The sequence below is a fragment of the Equus caballus genome, chromosome 5 (genome assembly GCF_041296265.1).
Source record: "Equus caballus isolate H_3958 breed thoroughbred chromosome 5, TB-T2T, whole genome shotgun sequence".
Classification (NCBI taxonomy): Eukaryota; Metazoa; Chordata; class Mammalia; order Perissodactyla; family Equidae; genus Equus; species Equus caballus.
The window spans coordinates 97,414,671-97,427,300 of NC_091688.1; the positions used below are offsets into that span (position 1 = coordinate 97,414,671).

General features: G+C 42.5%; 1 protein-coding gene across 9 annotated transcripts in view; it reads right to left on the minus strand.

Annotated features, from left to right (window-relative positions):
- Nucleotides 1–6,333, minus strand: part of LRRC7 (leucine rich repeat containing 7) — a 491,842-nt gene extending 485,509 nt beyond the window's left edge. For 5 of the 9 annotated variants that reach the window (XM_070268846.1, XM_070268842.1, XM_070268844.1 and 2 more), the window contains exon 1: nucleotides 5,062–6,330. In XM_070268846.1, coding sequence (XP_070124947.1) covers nucleotides 5,062–5,063 — 2 coding nt within the window. In that variant the 5' untranslated portion in view covers nucleotides 5,064–6,330. Of the gene's footprint in view, nucleotides 1–5,061 lie in introns of all 9 variants that reach the window. The other 4 variants (XM_070268845.1, XM_070268841.1, XM_070268847.1 and 1 more) reach the window with 3 other exon arrangements.
- Between the last annotated feature and the right edge of the window lie 6,297 nt (nucleotides 6,334–12,630).

The window sequence follows — 12,630 nt, forward strand, 5'->3', positions numbered from 1 at the left end:
TGGGGTTATTAAATTTATTTAATAATTTTTCCATGTGTCATTGAATAACATATGATACATTTTCTATTATAGTTAATAATTTAAATAGTATATATGATCCCTCTCCAGGGACTTATAGATCAAATATATCATCATATTTTTGAAGTACACATGACAACTATGGACTCAAAGCTTGCCTTATTGAAAACTTCCTTAATGTACTTTTATATGATAGATTCTAGTAGCTTATTAAATGTTTCTGTCATGAGTTAATTATGCCAGGAAGATAAGGAGCAGTATCTCTGTACCAATATTAAATGACAGTCACAAAAGTAACACAGTGCATTATCGCCAAATATGTAGATCACATTGAAAAGCTGGTTTAAAATATGAGTTTTCTTTATTCATTAGGAAATAATGCGAGGATGTACAGATTTCAGTCATTGAACAAGCATCAATTTATGCCTACAAGGAGAGAGCATGCGTGGAGCAAAAGGTAGAGGAGCCAAGTCTTGGTTTAAATCTTCCTCACTTTCTAGCTATGTGACATGGACTTGTCATTTCTGTCTTTGAACCTCAATTTTCCAATCTTTCAAATGGGGAGAATAACGCTTCTCACAGGATTATTTTGAAGTAAAGCACTTGAGTCACGGCACGTGTTTGCTCCTTGGTAGCTGTTGTTAGAACTATGATTACAGTTCATGCACTACATGCTAAGGGAAGCAAGATGACCAGGGATGGTCCCTGATCACAAAAGCTCGTGGATTTCTGAGCATACTCACTTAATTCCAAGATAGGAAATAGAAGTATGTAATTACGTATTTAAATGGCATACCTTAAAAATATACTATGCAATTACTACACACAACAACGCACACACACGCACACACATCGCTACAGAAAAACTGATTTGTACCAAAAAGTTTATGTGGCACTCTAAAATATCCAAGCCAATTTTCATAAACCACTTTGTCTTATATTTGCTAGGTACTAGAGTTATAAATTAGCAATTAATACAACCTCAATTTTACAGCATTAAAAGAGGCTGGTTTATATTGCCTAAGATCATATGTTAATTCTTGAAGTATCTAAGGTTTTCTTATTGATCTTTCACTACCTCAGGATAATTCACTAGAATATTTTCTATAAAAACATGAATATTTCCAAGGACTAGAACCTGGATTTACAAAACATCGCTAAAAATTTCATAAAGGAAAAATATTATTGATTTGGGCCACCATCTTCCAAACATTGTTGATTGACAGTGCCACTTTTAATTCTGAGTTTGATTGACAATTCATGATTCGATATTTGAATACATATGTAAAACCTGCCACCTAGGTGGCTCCTTTCTACTTTTGTGCCTCCTCAGAATAGAATTTAGTTGCTGCGTTATGGTCGAATAGCCATTTTAATATTAAAACTCCATTTTTTAATCCTGAGGCATTAAAAACTCTCCATTGAATACTGATGTGGCCTCTAGACTAAAGAGATTCAAAGTAAACTTCAGGATTCTCAGAAGATCCTAGAATCATCTCCAAGGTGTCCTTGGAGATGCGAATTACTCAATGGTCAGTTGGCTTGGTACAAACTAAAGGTCTGTTCTGTGTTACAGATTTAAATTAACAGTTCCCTCAAAGTCATCTTGCAAATTCACATGGCTGACTAGACTCATCCAAAGGGGAATGTGGATGATACTCAACAAGCAGTCATTGTTACTGGAGAGAACAAAATACTCCAAACAATATCTTTTATTGGTGGTGCAGTTGTTCTAAGTGTTTTACTCAACGACTAGCATATATTTTCTAAATGAAGAATTTTCCAAAAATTATGAAATAAGGTAATTGAAGGGAGAAAATGTAATAAGAATCTATAAATAACTCAGATGGTAATTTATTAATAGTTGGTTACTCTTGGAGTACTCTGTTAATTTGGGTATGGAATGAAGTTTTAATATCAGGGAATGTGCGATCCATCCTTATATTGAGGCCACAGTCATCAGAAGATAAAATTGTAGTATAAATAGGTAAAATTTTGATGCATCAGTTAAAACATAATTTATCTTCAAATTTTCTACTGTTGGAAAAAGTGGACATTTTAAGCCATGATTAAAGAGACCAGGTTTTTATATCCAATATTACCATGCTCTATGAACTGTAAATAAGAGACATCTAAGAAATACCCCTAGGAATTAACAGATATGAATAATATAGTTATTTAATGACTTTCATGAGCGACAAAAATTCGTAATGATATTAACTTACATCTTCACAATCTTTTAAAATCCAAAGCAAACAAATACACAGACACACAAAAACACTTCAATCTATGTTCTGTATTTTATAGAGGAAGTAGAAAAATTAAAAGCTTACAAAAGAAAGTGGAATGAGATTTTAATTAAAATTTTAATGCCAGCCTAAAGCAGTGCTAAAATTCTGAATAAAACATGGCTACTGTAACTGGAACAGGTTTATTTCTTTAAGTTGTTTCTAATTCTGAAGCTGCATATGTGCAGGCACACGTGATGGAGAATGTTAGGGTTGCCATGGTAAGTACACATCTTTTCTTGGACCGTCAAGTATTTTAAAAAAAATGTATAGAAAACTCTCACTTCACAGTATGTCATGGAAATTGGCTCTGCTTCCCCATACCACGACATATTAGTATGATGCAATGCAGCATAGGACAGAAATAGCTCACATTTTAAAAACTTCAGCCCATTAAGATGGCTTATAAAACATGAAGTGAAAAACGAAATAATATCCAAATCAGGTAACTCTAACTAAATGGTGCGTCAGGAACAAGTTGTATCTTCATTAAATTAATAAATAATCCCACCTGAGGTCATTCCACAGGCCTGAGACAGCTCCCCAGAAGTCCAAACGCAAAGTCGCTCAACACCACTCTCAATATACTTTAGTCCTATGACTTATTTTTAAGGGACAACAAAACCATTCCTGCACCTCTATCCTTTCCTTCTTTCCCAGGTGCAATCAGTGGTTTCCCAGAGGCAGGGATTTGACTCTGCTCTACTGTCTTTTGCAAAAAGATCTCGTGGTGGTTCTCTTGGAATCTGTGAAGTCAGCTCCACGACACCTGGATGGAGGCGTGACACTTGGACTGGGGAGGTGGCAGAATCTGTCGCGAATCGCAGCAGGTTCCGAGGCGCTGGAGAACCCACGTGTACAGGGGCTGGAGAACTTTTCCGCCACATCTCCCGCAACTTTAAATAGGGAACTTTAAATATTTAAATTTAAATGCCTCATTTTTAAATAGGGGGGTAGCCGGGGCGGAGGTGGGGTGGGAGATGGGAGGTGGGCGGTAGAGAGGAGAGGTGGGCGGCAGAGAAGGTTCAAGCTCTTCCCCGGTGCTTCCCTGTGCTTCACCTGTGTTTCCCTACCTTCTATTCTCGCCTGGTCAACTTGATTATCTTTCCTCTTAGAGAAGGACTCCAGCAACCGGGATGCTGAGCATCTCCTAGGCTCAGCCTGGAACAAAGAAAATCGAGTTCCGAATACTGTATCTCTCCCATTGGAGAGATCACGTGTCCTGCTTTCGCTGGAATGCACTCTTCTCGCCCACGCTATAAAATCTCTATTGTGCTTAGAAATTTTGCCCAGGTTTAAATATGCTCACATACAAATTGCTTTTCATCTATCAGCCACATTTCAACGTATTCAGGTACACATATTTACGTGCTGACCCAGTTACCACTGCAGGTGAATTCCATGTGTGGAAAGGTATTGGGAAAGTAATTGAAAACGGCAGGTGGAGGACCTTTATGTCTCAGAGCCCCCACCCCCTTTCTGATTCCTTTTGAAGGAGAACTTCGAAAGGAAGGTGGGAGTCGTGGGAGTCGCAGATGGTTCCTTTCTGAAGCCGATTCCCAGGAGTTGTGAAAGTGACCCCTTCCCTTCTCCGCCTGGCGCTGCGCCCTCTCGCCCAGCCCGCTGGCTTTGTGAGTTGGTGGGGAGGAGACAGCGAGGCAGAGGGCGGAGGCGGGTCCTTTATTCAGCCCTGATGGCCAAGAAGTAGTATAATGAAGCAATTTTGCAGCCATCTCCGTTATTATGAAGTCACACTATTTTAAAGGCATTCTGTACAACCCCCATCCCCTCACCCCCGTTCTTGACTGCAAACGGTAAGACTAGAGACCTTCCGCAGGCAATCTAATTGTCCACGAGCTGGGATGCCATGATCACCGTAATGGGAATGTGCTTCCCTCCTTCTTTCCACAGTAAGATTTCAAACTAGTCCTGCATCCTTAATGACTCTGAGGAGGACTCAAGATGCTGGAGGGTTCCTAACACTGGGACTGGGAACAGAGCAGGTTCTCCAGCTACGCCGTGCAACACAAAGGAGATGTGTGGGCAGGAGTTGTTTAGTTTAGCGCGAGGGAGGCGTCTTTCTCCCCGACTCCATCGCTCCCCCACTTCTTTCTGTCCTCCAGTCTGTCATATTCCTTCTTCCCCTCCACTCCCCAAACCCCACCCTTTCCCTTCAATCCTCAATGGCATAAAGATCTTCTAATTGTATTTTTCAAACAAATAGACATCAAACAGTAACAGTACACCTTCCAAGATAAAGGGACAAACGCGACCTGCCACAAGTGTGCGTGTGTGTATGTCTATGTCTGTGTGTGTGTGACACGATCAAACGAGCGCTTCATCCTTGAAACCTCCAAGAAAAAGCTGACTGGAGATCCCCAAAATAAAGAGGAGATAAGACCAACCTCAGCTCCACCAGTGGTCCCAGCACCAGCGCCCAGCTCTCGCTCTTTACGTTTCCTTTTCGCAGTATGTAACCCTTTAGGGTCTCCCGGCAGCCTAGGCCCCTCGGTGCTCCCATGCACCCATAGAGCTAGCACCCCATTTCCAAATGCCCCGCAACCTACCACATCCCCGCCGCCTCCGCGGGCCACCACGCGAGCAGCTCCCAGCGAGCGCGGAAGGCTGCGTCCTCCCACCCCCGCCCCCAGCCAGCCGCTTGGGTCCCACACCTCCGGCGCTCACTGTCAACGCCGCCACAAGCGGCGAGGCCCCCGCAGCCCCCTTGGCCACAGAGCAAGAGTGTCCTACTCACATAGCCAGCGGGAGAAACTGCCCATGAGGTTCCGGAGAGAGTGAATCGTGCAGCTGCCAAGGGTTATTCCTTAAAGTGTTCGGGGGTCCGCAGTGGAGTGGGGCACGAGGGTCCTCCGAGGAGCAAGAGAGGAGGGGTGGAGTAGAAGGAGAAAGAGGAGGAGAAAGAGGGGATTCCGGGCCGGTGCCTCGTTAGACCATGATGCCGGTGCCCTTCAGGTGGACCGCTGGAGAGGTTCCGGCGGGAAGCGGCCGAGGGGAAGTCCGGAGCGCCGGCGGGGGAGGCAGGAGCGCTTCCACTCCCCGGCCTCCGCCTGCCCTGCGCGCCGCGCTAGCGACCGCAGCAGCAGCGGCGGCGGCGGTGGCGGTGGTGGAGGCGCAGCTCTCTCCCCACCCCCAGAAGGCTCCACAGACAATAAATCCTGGGCGGAGAAGAGATGAGAGGAAAAGGCGAATGGTGCACCCAACTCTGTAACAGCCCCTGCCCGCTGCCGCGCCTCTGCTGGGCGAGGACCCCCGAGGACCTGGGCGCAGCGGGCGGCTCGGAGGGGCCGTGCGCTCCCGCGGCTGCAGGCGACGGCGGTGGCCGAGTGGGCGGCTGCAGGTCCCGCCGGCGAGAACCCGCTGCCCAGGGGCTGCCTGTCCGTGGCTTCAAGCTCGGGGTTCGCCCTGAGTGGGGTCCTCCTCGGTGCAGTGGTTCGGCGCACAGGTGCCAGGATTGGCAGGCGAGGAGGCGCCGCGCGTGGCTCTTGGCTGTGTCTCCCTGCTCTCCCCGCCCCCTCTCTTTTTCCCACCCCCTTTTCCGACGACACCAGCTGCAGCTGCTTCAAAGTGTGAAAAATGTCAAGGAGATGTTCCAGCGATAGGAGGGGATGCACACGTTCACAGCGCTCGGCCCCCTTTTGAGATCCTCGCCTGCCCCTCTGACCTCTACTCGGGTTCCCCAAATTGCGAGAAGAAAAATCCCAGTCCGGCGGCGAATTGCAATGCCCGCCCTCTCCCGGCTCCGTCTCAGGCTGCCTTTCGAGAGCGGGACCACAGGCCGAGCTCGCGGGGTCCCTTCCGCCTCTCTCGGTGGCGAGGCAGGTGCTGGATGCACGGCGCCCGGCAGCGCGCGGCCCCGGCTCCTCGGGCGGGCGGCGATCTGCGGCGCGGGCGGCTGGGCGGCGGAGCGGCTGCCGGCCTCCGAGCCTCCCCGCGCGCCCCTGCACCCGCACCGGCTCGGTGACGCTGCGCGCGTGGCTCCGCAGGCGGCTGCTCCTGCTATCTCAGCAAAGAGGCGGCCGGGAGCGCCTCCTCGGGGTTTCCTCCCCCGCCCGCCTCTCCTGCTGCAGGTTGTTGGCTGCCAAGGAGAAAGTCTCTGCTGGCGGGTCGGTCGCCTCGCATCAGTCAAGGCAGCGACCTTTGTGCCCGCGCTCACGTTTCCCTTCGCCTTCTGGGGCCAGGGTTGCTGCCCGGGGAGTGCGCAAAGAGAGAAGGGTTTTCCCAACTACCCTTCACGTTTTCACCGCCGTTCTGACTGCCATGAACACAGACTCTCACACTCAAACACACTCATATATTCCTTCACATAATGGCACACACACTTAATTCTCACACACTTCTCTTTAAACTCTCATAAGCAGCAGTATGTTGAGAAACATATTGATGATGCCAGTACTGTACGTACAAGGGCTTTGATCCTCTGAAGCCATCTGGTGAATTCTTTCTTTGAAAATGGATTTATTATCTTGGAATCATTCTTTTATGGAATGTAGGCTATAGGTTTTTTGTTTCCTCCTTACGAGAGAGAAGGAAGCTTTGCTTTAGTCCTTCACGAATACGGTCAGACTGCATGGCATTCAACTGCCACTCTGGGGTGAGTGTGAGCTCAGTTTTCTAAAAAGAAAATGCACTTGCTTATATTCTTAGATTTGCAATGCTAACATATTCGAGGTCAAAACCCGTCTTTTCTGGGTGCTAGGGATTGTCTAGGAGGCGGCTTTGGAGACTGACACCTCATCTGCAGAGTACAAAGAATGAGGATCCTTTCCCAGTTTATCTGGGCCATGAAGGTGGGCTGACTTTTAAGGACAACATCCCAGAATTTCATATCATTTGCATGTAGAAAGAAAAAGAGTGAGAGCTATATTTTGAAAAGCCAGATCATTTTTAAAATGTGTTACAAAACAGCACTGAGAAAGGGTTCTGGAATGGCAAGGAGATGAACAGAAATTGTGCAAAGGACAAATGTTGGAATTGACCTCTGTGGAGCTCTACTTTTTCACCCATAGTTTTGTCCTTGTTAACATTTTTGCCATATCTCAGCATCTCAGCTGGATGGAGTGATTCAAAAAATTTTAGGTACCTGTTGAAAATCTGAAAAAATAAGCTAACACAAAAGTTACACAATTGCAGCAATCCTTTATAGACTTCCAGTTCTTTGGGATATGGTTTACACCGAACTTTCACACATATGCTTCCATTTAATCCCTTCCTGAAACTATTTGGTGGATAATGCTATCTAAACTTATGGGAAGGGCGCAAAGGTTCATCTCAGAAAGGTGCCTAGTAGCTCTGCACTTAAAATCAGAACTTCTTAATTTAACTCCAAGATTCATTCCCTTGTACCAAAATATTTGGCAAAAATTCTGCTATTTAAAATCACAACCAATTAAGAGTAACTGCAGATCCTTGCAGAGTCAACATACCTGCCAATGAAGTTCCCTCCCTGGTGTTAAGTGCAACTGTTTTCATAAGTGAAAAGAAACTTGTTCCTTTCCAATGGGAAGAAAGACAGTTTTTGGAACTCTGGATTAGAAATTGATGCTGGCGCTATACTGTACTTCAAACTGTAGGGGAGGAGGACATGTCCTCTCCCCAAATGGGGGTTCGTCTGGCTGGAGAACGAATTAAATTCACATGAGACAGAATAGCAAGAGAAAATTAAACAAAGCTTTATGAGGAACCATGGCCCGGGGCCTTTCTTCCCGAAGGAAGAAAGGGCACTGAAGAAGTGGGGTGCAGACAGTGGTTATATACCCCCAAACGGGGTGTTTCACATGTGATTGAAATGTCCCTCCCACAATTAGTCACAAGATTGCCCCGTCAGCACAGCGCTTGATGGACACAGCAGGTAGTGGTCTGCTATCTCGGTGGGCGTAGCCGGAGGCAAGTCGATTGTCTGGAGCTGGGTGGTCACAGGTGAGCTCAGCAATCAGTTCCTAGCCTAAAGAAAGATGCTTAATCTTTAAGGAATGCCAACGTTGGGAGGGGGAGGGAAGTCAGTTACAGGAGGTTACCAGACTAGCACAATAAAATGCAGATTTTATGTCCTTGCCTTTGGTATTGATTAAGAGTTTGTAGAGAGAAGGTCATCTCCTTTCTTCTTCCTGGTACAGAGAGGGAGGCAACTTTTACAGATAGAGATTTACCTTACAAATGTAAACGTGTCCTAACAAAGGGCAAGTTCCATTCCTCAGAGCCTCCTTGCCTGTCCCAGTTTATCAAAAGCAATCAGCCTCAAATAATCCTGATGCCAAAGAGACATATCTTGGGGTGGCCAATTCCAGGTCCCCACAAAACCATATATCGTCCTTTCCCCTTTAACTTATCCTAGAACCTTGATTTCAGGCCATAAATATCCAAATGGATAAAAGATTTTAAATACGTGCAGATGTGACATAGTACCTATGGGTTTTAACAAACATGATTTAAGCATTAAAAAAAAATAAGAAGGGAGAAGGGTGTTCTCTGTAGAATCAGCTTTGGATATGATGGCCCAAATTTTTCCCTAAGATTTATGAATCTTGAACAAAATTTAGCCACCTTCTCTGTTTAGACAATGAGGCATATTGAAGAGATTTCAATGGAACCATTGAAATGCAAATGAAGATGCTGTCTTTAAACTCCAAGTTGCCCTGTCATCAACCCTCTGGAAATGCAGATGACTGAAGATTGAGGAGAGACGAATGTTAAATATCCTCAGGCTGTCGTTCAAGCAGAGGTCCAACACCAAAAACAGCAGGACCTTTAAACATTAGATCAAGGCAGGTTTAACAGTTAGCTGTTCAGATTACACCTATGAATGGCTATTCATTAAGCCTATAAAATTTTATAAATCGTTATCAATTCCTTTGACTCACACTACTAAAATTTTTGAAATGATAATCTGTTCCTAGGGTAAGCAGAACCAACCTTATTTGAAAATAAAAGACATGTGGTGATATTAAACAAGCAGGTGCCAACTATCTTCCTGATATTTCTCTTTGGAGGCCTGAAATGTCAACCTTGTCTAAAAGGGTTTCGTCTTTGGAATTTCCTCATTAAAATAAGACTACTTACAGAAAGTACAACACTTAGCTTTACCAACTGTTAATATCATAGCGAGATTGGCTTAATTAGATATTGGTTCTTGGGGAAATAGAAAACTGTGTTAAATTTTGATGTATGGAGATACAGGTCTGAAGAGCACAGAGTTAGCAGAGCTTGGTAGGATAGGATCAGTATCAGTGGGGTACCATAATGGGAGGGGGTGCTGCCTTGTTGTGGTTAACATTTAAAAAGCTGGAGAGAAGCTCAGAAAACAAGTGGAGTCACTAAGATGCTTCTTCTAATTAATTTGTTAGATGACCTTTACTGTGAAACTAATCTCTCAGATTAACAATCTGTTCTGGCTAAAGAGAATGCTTCTTTATTGTGGTGTTAAATTCACTTCGATAACTATTTTTATTTTTAAATATTAATTTGCATATTTAAGATATACAAACTACAATGAACACTTATGCACCTACCATGGACCTTAAGAAGGAAAGATTGAACCTTTCTCTCCTGTTCCTCTATTTCTGCTACCTTCACCCCACAGAGGTAACCTCATTCCTAAATTTTGCATTTATTTGTACATTCATAAATTGCATGCATGTTTACTTCTAACAATATTTTTGTATTGCTCTGGAAATTTAACCCTCACATAAACGATAGAAAGCAGTGTGCATTCTTTTGCAATTTGCTTTTGATTTTTTAAAAAACATTATGTTTGTGAGAATGATTCATCTTGATGTGTGTCACTCTGGTTCACTAATTTTTACTGCAGCATGATAGTTGATTGTATGAATTTATCAGACTAACATTCTTATGACAATTTTTGCTTTTATAAGTAATGCTGTAATGGACATGTTTGTTTATATGTCTTTATGTAGGTATATGAGAGATTTTCTAGTTTGCATAGCACCTAAGAGTAGATTTCCTGGGTTGTAGAATATATTCGACATTAAATTGTTTTCTGACAAGCTAACATTCCTACTATCATTTATAAGAGTTTTCCTTGACACATCCTAGCTGTGTTTGGTATTATCAGACACTTTCATGTTGTCCAGTCTGGGAGGAGTGAAATTGTATTTTGTTATGACTTAAAGGCATATTTTCCTGCTTACTTTTGAGATTGAGCACCTTTTCTTAGGTTTATTAACAATCCACATTTCCGATATGAATTGCTTAGTTTATATATTTCTCTCATTTTTCAATGGGTTTTCTTGGGGAGGGGGGTGTATCCTGGAATCTAATCCTTTGTCAGTTATATCTCATCTTTAGCTTTCACTCTTAATATGGTGTGTTTTTATGAAAAGAAGTTTTAATTTAATACTGTCAACTTTGTCAGCACTTTCCTTTATGATATATGATTTGTATCCAGTTTAAGAAAACTTTTATGACCCTGAGATTATAAATGTGTTTTCCTATATCATATTCTGAAAGATTTATAATTTAAAATTTTTACTTTTCAGACTTTAAACCATCTGAAATTGATTCTGTGTATGGTGTGAGGTAAGGGATTAATTTTTATGTTTTCATTTTTTTAACTCATGAGATAATTGATTGTCTTCTGCCTCCTCTATCATATGTCAGCTCATTGGTCAATTTTTGGCCTCTGTATTTGGTTCCATTTAGGACATTGAAAACTGTCCTAAATTCCTATAGTTTCATAATCAGTATTGATATATAAGGAGAACAAGACACCTCATCTTGTTTTTCTTCAAAATGTCTTTGACTTTTCCTCACCCTTTCTTTTTGGGCTATTAATTCTTAAGCATAGTGTAGATCCATGATAGTTTCTTTAATTTTTCACAGCACAAGTCTCTTGAAAACAGATTGTGAAATCACAAGACTTTGTTCTGTCTATTGCTATGTCATATTGCCACTTCTCTCTCACAGGCAGTGAAGACTAAACTTATCATGCCAGTACTCCAACAGGAAGGTTATCTTCAATAAAATATGAGTAAAAAGGCCAGGAAAGAAGGATTAAATATCTTTTAAAAATATATATAGATGAGTTCACTAACACTGTAGCATAAAAATATCCTGAGAACATCTTCGCTCTCTCTAGGTAGTTTCATATCTCTATAAAATTTGTAAAATTCTTTTCTTCATTCTAATATTAATATGTATAGTTAAAGTAACCTAAACTTCTTTCTAAATATAAACTTGTATTATCCCATCTTCTTACAATTTAATATAGCACATTATTATTAATTAATTTATTAATAAAAAAGTTAGGGAACTGATGGGTTTTCTAGCAAAGTTGCTTTTTTTTAATGACAGCTGTAAACTCCTGAAGAATTTCCAATGATCTGCAAATATAGGAATTCAAACTGCATAACTAACCAGAGTTCAAAAGACTACCTGTAAACACAATCCCGAGCATATACATCCCTCACCTTCCCTTGGATAACATAATCTTTTAATCTAAGAATCTGTACATTGTTAATATTAAATTGTTTCTATGCTAAATGAGTCAGTATGGAAACACCAATTATCCTTCTTTGAAGTTAGGGCAAAAGACTATTTTTTCTCTGCTTTGTGCTTTGTCAAACCTACAGATAGATAACTGAAAAATTAACTGCCATCAAATTCCTCTTATGGTTCTACGTTTTCAAATAACTGCTAGAGTAGTGCCTTGTTATGGTCGGTATCATGGAGTCATGTTGGCCCATTTATACTTGTTTTCTTACATAGCACAAGTCTTGGGACCTCAATTATAGTGTCAGGAATTTGCTTTGGTCTAGAAAGAGAATTCTTAGGAAAGAACATCTTGAGATGAGATAATAGTTGATACCAGCTCAACACAAGGTTGACATAAGGGAAGCCATATTGTAGAAGAGAAACCATATTGTAACTTTAAATGACCTCTGACTAACTAGGCCAGGCATGTTCTGTAGATTTTGTGGCCCCTCCTAGCTGCTTTAAGATGATAACTTTTGTTCTTTTGAGTTCCTCAGGAATGTGATGACCCCTGGGCAGAAAGCCTATGCTGATAGCCATAATCAATGACAACTGAAAGATCAAGGTATAGGGCAGCTGCTCCATTCTCTGACAAAGATCTAGTAAAACAAAGGACTATCAGGAACTGGAACCAGATGTCTGCCCCACCCAGAGACCAGCCATCTCCCCCATCTGGAGACCAGCTCGTATATAACTGGCCTGAAGTCTTTGTTCTGTGAGTTGGTTCTTTCTGACATGTCGGCCATCTTCCCTCTTGCTAGTGTTGACAAAAATAATCCATAACCAATCTATAAATGAAAATTTGGGTGAGTTTATT